Genomic DNA, 14904 nt, shown 5'->3' with positions numbered 1-14904 from the left:
CATGATGTGCATACATCCTTTCTTCACAGTCACCTTTGCAGTGCTACTCATTCATTTGATAAACTCTTTACCATAATGAATTATTTTGTAGTGAAGTTATTTTCCGACTGATTTTGCCTTCCCTCAGCCTTGGTTGTCTTTGAGAGCATAATGACAATGAAGTGTAAGGTGATTGGTATGTTTGTTAATTGCCATTTGGTCCCTTGTAAGTTATAAGTGACCTGTATAAACCTCATATTCTATCAGTTGATGGTGATGGTGTACTGCATCTGGTGCAGCCTCCTGTTGAGCCAGACCAACATGCAGTTGTGAGTAATACTCCACAGATTATATGAGTTTACAGTAGAACAGCAATGTTGTCTATTTCTTTACTACAGGAAAATAATGAAGAAACATTGACAGCTGTTACAGAGGAGGAAGCAACAGAGACACTTTATGAGGTTTACATCTTTTAATACTTTGTGTACAGGAAATACAGGCGACCAATAAAGCCAGTTGAACAAAAAATCTGTTTATTCTTCTTTCAACATGTTGAGGTGATGGGTCAAAAGAAATGATTGTGACATATGGTGTCTCTGACTGCGCTTCCATCTTGTATGTCCGTGGGAGGGTCAGGATGTTCATGGTTTGGATCACTGCTGATGTTTGGTTCAGAAGGACAGTGTTCTCCTCTAATTGTGGCAATGTTGTGAAGAATCACACATGCCACAATAATGTCACATGCCCTTTCTGGGGTGACCCTGAGTCTTTGCAGGCACTGGAACCGGGCCTTAAGCATTCCGATAGTCATTTCAATTCTGGCTCTTGTCCTGCAATTAGCCAGATTATATCGCTGCTGTGGGCCCGGTTCAGGGTCAGGGTAAGGGGTAAGCAAATAGGGTAAACATGGATACCCCCTATCACCAAGCAAGTAGCCAGTGAACTCTCCTAAGACAGAAGGATACACTTCAGTTCAAATGTCCCTGAAGCAATTGGTCTTTATATATTTTACAGTATTCTCAACTCACCATGTCCAAATTTTGTGCTCAGTGTACATTCACGGAATATTTGTGAGTCATGGACAGAGCCTGGCCACTTGGCTTCCACATTTGTGATAATGTTGGCAGCATCACATATGATCTTCACAGTGCAGAGAACACAAATTAGCATCCATTACTATAATGAAATAATTTGTTAGTTTGAAATGCTACAGGGAACTATGTACCTGTACATTAATGCTGTGGAAAGACTTCCTGTTCACATAGTCTCCTTCATTTACTGAAGGAGCAATGATTGGAATGTGAGTGCCATATCACATTCACATATACAGCCAATCACGCCTGGGAACCGTGAGAATAAATGTAAAATTTAAGTAGTAGTTCAAGTATCACCACATCATGAATTAAGTTTTGGTCATCCTGATACCTGCAATTTTGTGGCATCCCTCTTTGATAAATCTTGTGGGTCTATGACCGGGGAACACCACAAACGAGTGCAGGAGACGTTTCAGTGCAACTGTAACATTCCTGACTGCCCAACAGACGGTAGCCTTGGAAACGTGCTCAGCATCACCAATATTATACAGAAAGCTCCCGTTTGCAAAAAACCGAAGTGCAATACAAATAATATGTAATGAACTGAGAGCATGTCCGCGATGTGTCACATGCGTAATATATGGCCTGAGGATGTTATCCAAATAACTTATAGATTGTGCTGAGAAACGGTAACGTTCGCACAGAAAATCATCAGGAAATGATAAAATGTCCAAACGCGCTCTAATCACTCTCTCCCAGCGGAGAGCTCTGCGGAGAATTTGTGCTTCACGATCTACTGGCTCTTCAAGGAAGGGGCACGCCATGTCTGACACTTCCTACTGTCAGGTTTCCGACAAAGGGGCGGAGACAGTCAGGGTTAGTTGTAGTAAACCTGCTAGGGGGCAGGTTAGCTTCACGGAGTGTGTCGTCATAGTGACTCACTGAGGCTTCATCTGAACTCGCTTTGTGAAACCGAAAACCCGGAGTTTTCGTTAACTCAGGGTATACTTACTCAGTTTTTCCACTAAACCGGCTTCCTGAAACAGGGCCCTGTTCACCATCAACATTGCGTGCAGCAGCAACCACAGCCTCCCAGACACTGTTCAGAGAGGTGTACTGTTTTCCCACCTTGTAAATCTCACATTTGATGATGGACCACAGGTTCTCAATGGGGTTCAGATCAGGTGAACAAGGAGGCCATGTCATTAGTTTTTCTTCTTTTATACCCTTTCTTGCCAGCCACGCTGTGGAGTACTTGGACGCGTGTGATGGAGCATTGTCCTGCATGAAAATCATGTTTTTCTTGAAGGATGCAGACTTCTTCCTGTACCACTGCTTGAAGAAGGTGTCTTCCAGAAACTGGCAGTAGGACTGGGAGTTGAGCTTGACTCCATCCTCAACCCGAAAAGGCCCCACAAGCTCATCTTTGATGATACCAGCCCAAACCAGTACTCCACCTCCACCTTGCTGGTGTCTGAGTCGGACTGGAGCTCTCTGCCTTTACCAATCCAGCCACGGGCCCATCCATCTGGCCCATCAAGACTCACTCTCATTTCATCAGTCCATAAAACCTTAGAAAAACCAGTCTTGAGATATTTCTTGGCCCAGTCTTGACGTTTCAGCTTGTGTGTCTTGTTCAGTGATGGTCGTCTTTCAGCCTTTCTTACCTTGGCCATGTCTCTGAGTATTGCACACCTTGTGCTTTTGGGCACTCCAGTGATGTTGCAGCTCTGAGATATGGCCAAACTGGTGGCAAGTGGCATCTTGGCAGCTGCACGCTTGACTTTTCTCAGTTCATGGGCAGTTATTTTGCGCCTTGGTTTTTCCACACGCTTCTTGCGACCCTGTTGACTATTTTGAATGAAACGCTTGATTGTTCGATGATCACGCTTCAGAAGCTTTGCAATTTTGAGACTGCTGCATCCCTCTGCAAGATATCTCACTATTTTTGACTTTTCTGAGCCTGTCCAGTCCTTCTTTTGACCCATTTTGCCAAAGGAAAGGACGTTGCCTAATAATTATGCACACCTGATATAGGGTGTTGATGTCATTAGACCACACCCCTTCTCATTACAGAGATGCACATCACCTAATATGCTTAATTGGTAGTAGGCTTTCGAGCCTATACAGCTTGGAGTAAGACAACATGCATGAAGAGGATGATGTGGACAAAATACTCATTTGCCTAATAATTCTGCACTCCCTTTATTTGCATTACTACTCATTAACTCGACAGTATGCATATAAAGAAAGAGGTCTCTCTGGTTGCAGGTGAGAGTGTGGTAGTGTGTTTGTACCTGAAAGGGGTATTTGTTCTGGCAGGGGATGACCCCTCCTCCATTCTTGACAATCTCCACACATCTGATGCGACTCACTTCGATGGAGCCCCTCTTGAACTTCTTCTGTTGATGCAAACATCATGTCATTTTTTAATGTTTGCTGTCTTTGTAATATTATCCAACTTGCAGTCTTAGACACTTTGACATTTTGTGCTGACATAGCATATTTGCACATTAGCAGTATTCAAATGATTGTTGAACTAATTTGACATGTAACTCATTTCCTTCAGCAGAATTTTTGATTTAAACTGGGATAAGAGCCCTGTATGCAGCTGTGTGGGCATTCCTGGAAAAACTGAAAGTGAACACTCAGCTTAAAACAGGGTGTTGCTACCTGAACCAACGAGATGTTTAAACAGACATTTTCAGTTTCACAGTTGAAGGGCATAAATCATATTAAAACAATGTAGATTGATGACACTTTCACACCTGTGCAGTACAAATGAACCAGAACCATTAGCTTAACTTAATATAAAAAGAGATAAATGACTATTCTGGCTCAGTGTAACATTACAGAGCTACTGCTGACTCAAATGACTTTAATGTTTTTTGATGAAACACCCACATGTAGCTGCTATTTACTTAAACAAAAGGTTAAAAATCACCATTACAAAGGTTAAAAGTCAGGAGAAAAAAAAGGTACCACAAAAGCAAAATTACAATATGTACCAAAAAGAGAAGAAAAGTCATTTTTTAAAAGGCAATATTTTGATCCAAAGTATCATGCATGAAAAACTGGTATAAAATGACCAAATGCCAAAAAAACTTGGTATAAGAAAAGATGCTTTTCTTCCCTGGAAGTTAGACTTCTGCATCATCTCTGCTGTTGTTGAATTCTCTGAAAGCTTTCACTTCAGCATTCTTTGAAAACCGCGTCTCTCTCTCTAATAATGTCTCTAAAATAACTGCTGAACAGGAGCCCAGCTTGCTGTTTCCAGTTTTCATCTTCAAGTAAGCTGACTGGATGCTAAACATGTTTCACTGGCAAGTTCAAACATCTAATTCCCAGACTATGCTATAGGATTATAGTATAGAACCAGGTAAGCATGAACTCTGAACCAGTGCTTCTCCTTATTGTCTGTTATTTGTGTCTTGTTCCTATAAAACATGGCCAAAGTTTCAAAATGAAGTCACTACATGTATGTGAGCCAAAACTCACGTTGTTGACTGTTGCGAGCTCTCCTTTTCTGTCCTTTTTTTCCCCCAATTTTGGTTTTGGATCTGTATGATGTCATAGAGAGGGGATATCCCTAATATGGTCATTAAAACCCACAATCGTTTATTTCTATGAGAGGCAGCCAGTCAGAAGAAGCTCTGTTAAAGTAAGGGTGGCCTTAACTGAAGGGGGTTAAATCAGGTTGTAGGAGAGACTGTAAAAAAATAAATAAGAGTTGTTTTTGTATTTTAATCATGCAAAATTACTCCAATAAAGTTCAAGAATAAAGTTACAGAGCTGGACATGAGCAGAATAAGTCGGCTTTAAGAAAAAGCAAAAATGATCAGATTGTCAGTGCTTGTCTTCCTCATGATCCATCACAATTCACAGGTTGTTATAATGTCTGAGAACTAAAATCCCTAAAATCCACTGAGATGTCAGGGAGACTTACAGTCACATCATGTACAAATCAATGTTGTTTCACTAAAGTCTAACCAGTACTGTAGGAGTGGAAGATGAACGCTTCACCATCACATAATCTCATCAGTACTAAAGGAGCTAAAAATAAAAATACAACATCCATCCATCCATCTTCATCCGCTTTGTCCGGGGCCGGGTCGCGGGGGCAGCAGCCTAAGCAAAGAGGCCCAGACCTCACTCTCCCCAGCCACCTCCTCCAGCTTATCCGGGGGAATACCAAGGCGTTCCCAGGCCAGCCGAGAGATATAATCTCTCCAGCATGTCCTGGGTCTGCCCCGGGGCCTCCTCCCGGTGGGACATGCCTGGAACACCTCACCTAGGAGGCGCCCAGGGGGCATCCTTGTCAGATGCCCGAACCACCTCAGTTGGCTCCTTTCGATGTGGAGCAGCAGCTGCTCTACTCTGAGCCCCTCCCGGATGGCCGAACTTCTCACCCTATCTCTAAGGGAGAGGCCAGCCACCCTTCGGAGGAAGCTCATTTCCGCCGCTTGTATCCGCGATCTCGTTCTTTCGGTCACTACTCACAGCTCGTGGCCATAGGTGAGGGTAGGGACGTAGATCGACCGGTAAATTGAGAGCTTCGCTTTTACACTCAGCTCCCTCTTCACCACGACGGACCGGTGCAGCGTCCGCATTACTGCAGCTGCAGCCCCAATCCGTCTGTCGATCTCCGGCTCCCTTCTCCCATCACTCGCGAACAAGACCCCGAGATACTTGAACTCCTCCACTTGGGGCAGGAACTCATCCCCGACCCGGAGTGGGCACTCCACCCTTTTCCGGCTGAGAACCATGGCCTCAGATTTGGAGGTGCTGATCCTCATTCCCGCTGCTTCACACTCGGCTGCGAACCGTTCCAGTGCGAGCTGGAGGCCCTCACCCGATGAAGCCAACAGAACCACATCATCTGCAAAAATCAGAGATGAGATTCTGAGGCCACCAAAGTGAAAGCCCTCCGCCACTTGGCTGCGCCTAGAAATCCTGTCCATAAAAATTATGAACAGAACCGGAGACAAAGGGCAGCCCTGGCGGAGCCCATCACCCACCGGGAACGAGTCCGACTTATTGCCGGCAATGCGAACCAAGCTCTTGCAACTGTTGTATAGGGATCGAATGGCCCGTAGCAATGGGCCAGACACCCCATATTCCCGCAACACCTCCCACAGGACACCCCGAGGGACACGGTCGAATGCCTTCTCCAAGTCCACAAAACACATGTAGACTGGTTGGGCAAACTCCCATGCACCCTCAAGTATCCTGGAGAGGATAAAGAGCTGGTCCAGTGTTCCGCGACCAGGACAAAAACCGCATTGTTCCTCCTGTATAAAATGTAAAAATACAACAAATGAACAGAAACTGAAAGCGACCTCAGCTCTTCCATCGTAATATGTCAGCCGGCTCTTGGTGAGGACGAACAGCCTCTCCTTGTAGTTCAGCGGCGACGTCCTCTTCTTCTGCTGCGAACGCTTGATTAGCAGCTCCTCCATCAGCAGGTCCGCACTCATCCTGGCCCCGCCGACGGCCTCAGCCCATTGGTGGAAGACGTCAGACCGCAAAGGTATGGAACTGATCTAAGAGAGATGACCAAATTCTCAGATATAACTCATTCCTCCTTCCAGATAAACACACCTTTAGATTTGTTGTTCCAAAAAAGTTAATACATTTCCTGAGATGAAACAAATTAGAACCAGGTCTGTATCATCAATATGGCCACAAACAGGAAGTCCTCCTTTGTCTGTGACCACATTGTTCTTCTACCACAGTAGAACTTTATCTTTAATAAATGCTGTCTCCTACATTTCTGGTGGTACGGAGCTTTTTGGGAAGCTGGACACAGCGAGCAGCTCTGAGGGGTTTTATTGCACTTTCTGTGGAAGCCTTATTTAGCAGGAATTTATTTTTGGTCATTACATCCACCCGTACTCTGAGGAAGTGCAGCCATCTATACCGAGCTTTCATTATGACTTATTTCTGTCTGTCTGATTCTGCTTTTTTTTGTCTTTAGAGCCACAAGGCTCATAAGCAGCGTCTCTGTTTACATGCGACGCACACTGATTTCCTTTATTTCACCGGCAACGCTCAGTTATCTTTATAATAACACAGTTTAGTTTCACTTGTGTCAACTCATTACACCTCAGCCTTTGTTGTTTATTTTCTTCTAGAAAGATGTGATTCATCCAGGATAAGATTTAAGAAGGGCTCACAGATCTCTTTTTACTTTTAAGAGTGAATAACATGATTTCAGTTTGGTTTCTTCTTTTTCTAAGTTGAAGCTGCTCCGTGTAACACCATAAAAACACCACATATGTCGCTTTAACAAAGTAATGAACTCTAATGACCTTTGCACTCAGTGGCTTCACAAGCTATTCATTCACTGTCAGCTCATTATGCAGTGATCACATAGCTCTCTTGCTGATTATCAGTTCATTTGCTGTGATTGATTCAATGTCCCAAGTTCAATCAGCACAAACTACTGAGTGTGATTAATAAAAACATGTGGGCATGTAATTCATCGACTAGAAATGACCATAGTCACTAGCATTTATGGGTAGGTGAGTAGCATATTAAGCTTACAAACCACATCCGATAGTCAGTACATCTTTTGTGGTGGTTAATCATCCAGTAAAACACTGAGTCAATCAATAATGTCAAAGTAAAAGAGGTGTTTTGTCTCGAGCTGATGCAGGATGTGCTCTTATCTGTGTCCGCCAAAGCTCTTCTCTGAGTTTGAACTTATCAGGTGATTTACAAATTTGGTTGGTAAGTAATAAGTAATTCCGTGCAAATCTATCAGACGCAAGGCAAATGGTTAGCTGCACTACACAGAAGCCTTTTGTTTCTGCTGTGTGAAACAAGTAATGTGAGCGTTCAACATCAGGAGGCAGATGGGGTTGGGCGTGACCAAGCAGCAACATCTGAGGTTAAAAATACATGCCAATGCTCAAGTGCCAACACATTTCCCACAGGGGCCACCTTAAACTGTCACCAAAAGTGCATAAATACCCACGGACTCCTAATTTTACGATTCTCAAATTCAGTTTGAATTTTTCTGAGGCCTGTTTGTGAGGCTGCATTAGCCAAGCGTCCCATTGAGTGCGTTCACAACATTGGCTCCTTATTGAATTAGCAGACAAATAATATGCTTCAGGATTTCAGAGTCTGTCACTTAGCATGAACCAGCAGGTATGTGTCTGTGTGATGCATCTGAGCAAGCATTCATAGAGCCCTTCAAACTGCCAGAGTCCAAAAACCAGCTGGTGACTTCCTGGTGGCAATCGATGTGCGTCAGACACGTGTTACTGCTGCTCGAACCAAAAACGAGTCAAAAAAACAAAGCTGGGTTGAGGCAGAGCAGAAGAGGCAACTTATTTTGGTCTCATGTGACTGTTTAATGCATCAAAATGCATAACGCTAATCTAAAACCTTAAACACATGCAGAATAACACTGCGAATAACATCTGATAAGATTACTTGATATAACGCCATCAATACAACAGTGTTACAGTAGTGTCGTCTGGATCTCCGTGCCAACTTATCAAAATATAAACATACAAAATCCTGGCAGGTTGCCTTCATGCATGTGTCTGCAGAGACATGTCAACGGTTTCCTTTAAATAACTGTATGTATAGGATAAACATGTTAACAGTTTTCATGCCCGAAGGGTGACAAAGGCAACACCTGTCTTACTGGCATTGCACAATGAAGCACATTTGTTACAGGTGCACTGTGGCTCCTTAGTCAAAGGTCAAGTTGTTCCCCGTCTTCACCTTCTACCTTCTTTATTTTCATTTCAGCAAGCGGTAAAGCATCCTTTGACTATGAATAGTCCCCACAGAATACATATAATCAGTACATTCGCCCATAAAGCATAAACCCTTTACTGCTTCGGTACAGTTTGGATGTGAAACAAGGCCGAGATTCTTCACAGTAGTGTCCGTTAAGTTTTTCCAACCGCACTTAAATGCAGCAGAGGGAAGGTAGCGCACGCCGGTGATTTGAAGCGTATCGCGGGTTGTACACCTGTTCTCAGGTGATACTACACGGTCCTACTACATATACCATACTATATGTATACTATATTTTTTTTAATCTATACTGTCCGATTAAATACTAATATGGATATTTTACAAAGCAGCAGCTGAAAGCAGGTCCACTGGTGTTGTTTATACGCTGCAGCATCACCCCCACAAAATGAAAGTTTCAACGTTATTGAGCGTTTTTGCATCGTATCCTCTGTTTTAAACTCACAGCGTTTTTAAACTCACAGAGTTTAGCAGCGGCACTTCTAAACTCGCAGGTCCGCGGTTTCGTTTGCGGACAGCAGAACACAAAAGGCAAAAAGTTTACAGGAACTTCGCTGGGTGTCTGTGGAAAAAAGGATCCCTTACCTCCGCGCCTCATTTCCCAGTTTCTCCTCACTTGGTTGGAGTCCGTGGGCCTCCCATGTCGTTGCGAATCTCGGGAGCGGGATTCAGGAAATGAAGAGAAACGCACCGGCTCACGGGCACGCGCACTTCCTCGTATTGCGCTGCTGCACGGTGATCGCTGAGTGAGCTACGACTGATTTAGACCTCTGGGGTGGCTGCGTCACCAGTGGGTGACCGTCCCCGTCTCCAGCTTTCACGCATGTACGTGCTGTTACCTCGTGTTTAATGCAGAAGAAGCAAATGAGATGCCGGGATTTTCTTCCATCACGGGTCCCATTCCTGTTGGGTTACTCAGGGTTTGTTTTCTCACTTCCATCTGTGATGAGCCCTGTTACACCTGAACGTATCTTTCTCACACACACACACACACACACACACACACACACACACACACACACACACACACTCTATAAATCAAAAACTAGCAGCATATAGTCATAATAAAACACAAACTGACATGATGAGTCAGCATACAACAAGTACTCTCATTTAGAAAATTCCTTACTCAGTGATCGTTTCCACTGGAGCAGCTGCTACATGCACACACTCATGTTGCAGTTTGAGAGCACGTGTTTAACATGTAAGTGGTAACAATGGTTCATTGCTATGCAGCCGTCTGAGCTTCATCGTTCAGGCCTAGCACTGCTCAGATCTCACGTCCTGGTGCTGTCCTCACCCTGCTCTCTTCTTTCCTTCCTCTTTTGACAGGCACATTTTTGCTTTGCTTGCTAAACACAATTAAAATGCAGCACTACCGGATAACCTCTCCATAAGAGGAACATAGTTGAGGTGTGTGGGGTTGCAGACATTTTGCACATATTGACAAGGAACAAGGTGCGGAAGTATAAGTGATACATTTCCCAGCATGCTCCTCTGCTACCAAAACATTTCTGATAAAGTGACTGTTTTAGTCAGTGGAGTGTGAGTGGAGAGTTTGCACTGACAATTCATCTCATAAGGAAAATGTATATGGCATATCATGATTTAATCATTTAAATCATGTTTTAATCAAAATTCTAGTGTTATAGTAACGTTACTATAACACTAGAATTTTGAGTGTCAGGTGAAATGTAAAGAAAATGCACCTTGAAAAATGATTTTCACTGGACCCTTCCTACCTTCAAAGTCATTTAGTGTTAGCTTGGCTGTCCTATCAGACATTACACGTTTTAAAATTTGTGTGCAACTTTCCATAAAAGCAGTGGGCAGAGAGGAGTTTTCAGATTAACGAGCACCATCAACTATTAAATATTTCCTAGTGTGTTGTCAGACTTATTTGACCGGTCAAATGTTCTCACACATTGCTGACCTCTTTCTCTTTGATGGGCACAAACTTACAGGGGGTTTATTCTTCTGTGTTAAACCTTCCACAAACCCTATACCTAAACACACACCCCTTTTGAAATGCTGTGACAAAACCTGCAGCTTAACCTGCGATGCATCTCCATGGAAATTTCACGCTGCACTCGGCAACTAGCCTGCTCAGCACCATCAATCAGTACCGTCTATGGTGACACATCGCCAGCCATAGCTTTAATATAAGGACGCACAGCTGTCAGATAAGCAGAGCAGTGAATAAAGAGAAAAAGTCTCATAATTGTACTTGTTTCTATTGTCACTGGCACCACATGAAACACTAGGACACAACCACAATGCAATTAAACCCATGCTCAGTCACGAATGCTAGCAATGGCATCAGCCTCTTATGTAGTTTACATCGCAAGCCAACGGCTGCTCCTTGGCTGATTGGTTTGTGCTTCTTGAGAAACATGATAACTCTGTAAGAGGAGCTCCACCCACCTGCTTATCAAACCTTCTGTTTGTAAAGGGCAGCCAATCATGAAGATATTATCTTAAGGAAAGAGGAACTGAAACAGATGTTTGATGCAGATGTGGGTGAATTTGACAGGCTGCACCAAGGTCGAGTATACGATAAATAACAATGATTTTGAACTACCCCAGTAAAGTCCAAAATAAAAACACAAAAATAGATATGCGTAGGTGTGTGTGTGTATATAGAGGAAATGATGAACTGACTAGAGTGGATAGATATCTTATATTAAACTATAACATTTGGCTTGATATACACTAGGTAAATTAGCCAAACTTCACAAGGGATTTATACTTATGTGTTGCATCCAACACGGTGATAAGGACACACACACACGCATAAATCATCTTCCCAGGGCCTATCGCAGAGTTTTTAAGCCTGTGTTTAAGATTAATGCATAATTTTTAAGGCTCAGGTTCTCATAAGTACTTTAAGCTTTAATCGAGTTCGCTCATGAACAGCTGGCAGGAGTGCAGGATTGAGCCTTGAGTTTTTTCAGACTAATGACCTGTCTTACTTTATTTCATTGTTGACTTAAACTTTCTAACACATTTCACGCTTTTACTTTTTTCATGCTGCTGGTTTCATTTCTTTTATTAGACTGTGGAGGCACAACACTTCCTGTGGGTATACTCTTCATGGCAGGCACTTTGAGCCATTGTTATCTTTACTAAAAAAAAGTAGAAGCAGCAGCAAATGACTGAGAACAGAGAAAGGATTGCTATGGATCACAGGTCTTTTCAGTGTTGTTGTGCCACTCAACACCTGATGATTGATAATCAAACATCAGACGCATAATGTTCTTTTTTGTTTCTTGTTTAGATTTGAATCTCTGTCAACATATTGTACCAGAGATCGGAGTCATATTTGGGAAAACTGTTAAAAGTGAAAAGTGTTGCTCATAATCAGCAAAACAAAGTTAGGTTTTCCAAAAGACCTTCAGTTTCAGCAAATGCCCCAGAAATGTCCTCTAGGTCAATTTAAAATAGGAATATAAGTCACCTACAGTGTCTCAAAGGCAGAGCTTGGAGGAGTTTGGGATGGACAGATGGATAAACAAAATCTGGATTATTTTACTAGATATTCTTGTGTATTTTTAATTTTTTGTTCTTTTTAAAATATGGTCTTTCTTCAAACTGAACATTTTTGACAAGGAGGAAGACCACACATGACAAATGTCTTGTGGTGGAGAGGAAACGTCTCCATGGCACGGCTACGTCTGCAGCCTGTCTGCAGCTCGGACACCAAGCATTTCACTACATGTTGTAGTCTGTATGATTGTGTATGTGACAAATAAAGGTTGTTTGTTTAAAAGGAAAAGAGAAATCTGCACAGTGCCATGTAAGCTCAGGTGATTAAAAGGATAACCCTTACATGTTTTGCTGTTATCAGTTAGAGTGGGCTGTGACTTCCTTTCAAACTGTGGGAGAGGTGTCACACCACACGACTGATAGCTGAGTGGAAAATATTTAATGCTGCTTGTGCTGCTGTGTTGGAGGGTTGGTTTTGGAAAGTCTTTGGATCCTGTAAAGAGTGACAACAGCTCTCTGTGAATATATTTTCTAAAACTCACTTTTGAAAAGACATTTTCAAAAGTTAGACCACCTTTGAAGGTGGAAGCATTTATAAGGGCAAATATTTTGGAAAATTGCCAAGTTGACTTTCTCCGCTTTTGCTCATTTTCTGTTATTACACATACTGCGGATGCTCATATTAAACAAATGCTGCCAAATGATGCCAAATGCTGTAAAATGCCATTAAACATAGTTTCTTTTCTGCTTTTTGCTCTGTCTGAGATCAGAGGGAGGTGATTTCCCTAATATGGTCATCTCAGGAAACCAGCGTTTGCTGTGACCACAAGAGTCTCATAAAGAGCTAAAATGGCACATGTCCAACACAGGATGCACTGAAGGTGATGTTATTGTAAGCAGTGTTGGTCAAGTAATCAGTAACTAATTACTGTGAATTTCCCATTACGTGGTAGCGCACTCGGTGCTTGCTTGGAAGTTTAGGGAGTTTTCACTGTAAAAAGAAGTTTTCTTCCCACGCACAACGGACACTAATGTTTTTGTCACTTTTTATGGACTCAAACTCAAAGTAAGGTCAGTGCTTCCACGCTTTAAACGCTGCACGCTCATACTCTCTCCCGCACTCGATATATTATCCATTGTTGATCTGCACACAGCTGTTGTCACGAACGTCGCACTCGCTTACGTCACTGTCATGAGACATTCTCGCAAAAAAATTCGCGGTTTTAGTAATGCAGCGTTCCTACGGGAAAGTAACGGTAATCTAATTACCGTTTTTGCAATAGTAATCCCTTACTTTACTCGTTACTTGAAAAAAGTAATCGGATTACAGTAAGCCCATCTCTGATTGTAAGATATATATACTGAAGACTCTACAGTCCAAGTACACTGATAGGAAAGGTTACCGGGAGAAAGCTTCTTATTAAAAAGTTTGGCTGTAATGCACAGCAGTGTGTTGGAGAAAACCAAACACAGCATATCAAATGATGGTGGAAGAATGACTATTTGGGCTTTGTTTTACAGGGATGGACAGGTTGCAGGCATGATGTCGACCATGAATTTCTCTTTATACCCAAAATATTCCAAAGATGAACACGAGGCCATTTGTCCAGTTGTTAAATCTTGGATAAAGCTGGACAGTGATCGCTACCACAGATTTGCTGAAAAAGAAAATAACAAAGGAGATCGTTGCATAAGAAACCTTTTGAACTTAAGCGCTCACGCACACAGGTGTACACGTGAGTGCTTACAGACACAAACTATATCTTCCTTGGCTGCTACATTAAAGCATATTGTACACTGTCGGACCTGTGTGCTGCTCAATAACATTCAATATTTAGTATTTACTTTTACTTACACGTATCTAGGTTGTTGTCTCTATATTGTGTTGTTCTCTCGTTTGTTTTCTCCTTTTTTTTCTCAGTGTCTTCTTTTACTGCCCCCTTCCCCTCTGTTTTCTTTCTTTCTTCTTAGGTGAGGGTAGAGACGTAGATCGAGCAGTAAATTGAGAGTTTTGCTTTGACACTCTACTCCTTTTATCATGACCCATACAGTCCTGCTGCAGCTATCCTCAGTTGTGAATAAGATTAAGGAGTGACCACAATATGTAGGTGTTGGTCAGCTGTGTGTGTACCTCATCGTTCTGAGTTTGCTGAACTAATTTTAGCAGCTCTGCTATATCTTTGATCTATCTCACTCAGCCAATCACACGGAGGCTAGAAACAGGAATTATGAAGAAGATACGGGATGTGGCCCTAACCTTTATAGACCAGGTAAAAGAAAAGGTGAAAGTACTCTAACAAGGCATCTGACCTTTCTGAGGAGGAAATTACAGTTTTGGACGATATTACCCCGGTGCTAAAACTATTCAGTCTGAAACAAAACTCTTACAGTTAACTACTTTACACTGGATCAACCTGTACCCCATGAAATATTTTTATATGCTTTTATTTTACACTAAAGGAATGACTGGATGGGACACTTTCAAGTCACAGAAAGAATTTATGACTTTATGATCCTCTAATCACATACAGTGACCTTGTACTCTGAGCTCCCTAGACAGCATTTGGATAGCTCACAATTACGCTACCTCTGGTACAGTTCATTTACAGGACAGGTGAATCTTCTGTGG

The 14904-nt window shown here is 42.5% G+C and overlaps 1 protein-coding gene across 1 annotated transcript in view; it reads right to left on the bottom strand.

Annotated features, from left to right (window-relative positions):
- tec (tec protein tyrosine kinase) overlaps window positions 1–11571 on the bottom strand; it is a 36301-nt gene extending 24730 nt beyond the window's left edge. Inside the window, exons 1-3 of the mRNA XM_082522160.1 lie at window positions 9375–11571; window positions 6353–6556; window positions 3311–3415 (exon numbers count right to left, since the gene is read on the bottom strand). Coding sequence (XP_082378286.1) covers window positions 3311–3415; window positions 6353–6490 — 243 coding nt within the window. The 5' untranslated portion in view covers window positions 6491–6556; window positions 9375–11571. The remainder of the gene's footprint in view (window positions 1–3310; window positions 3416–6352; window positions 6557–9374) is intronic.
- Between the last annotated feature and the right edge of the window lie 3333 nt (window positions 11572–14904).

This window comes from Aulonocara stuartgranti (assembly GCF_965226115.1).
Source record: "Aulonocara stuartgranti genome assembly, chromosome: 3".
Taxonomy (NCBI): domain Eukaryota; kingdom Metazoa; phylum Chordata; class Actinopteri; order Cichliformes; family Cichlidae; genus Aulonocara; species Aulonocara stuartgranti.
The sequence above is the reverse complement of the archived record's forward strand: the minus strand, read 5'-3'. Positions and strand labels throughout refer to the sequence as shown.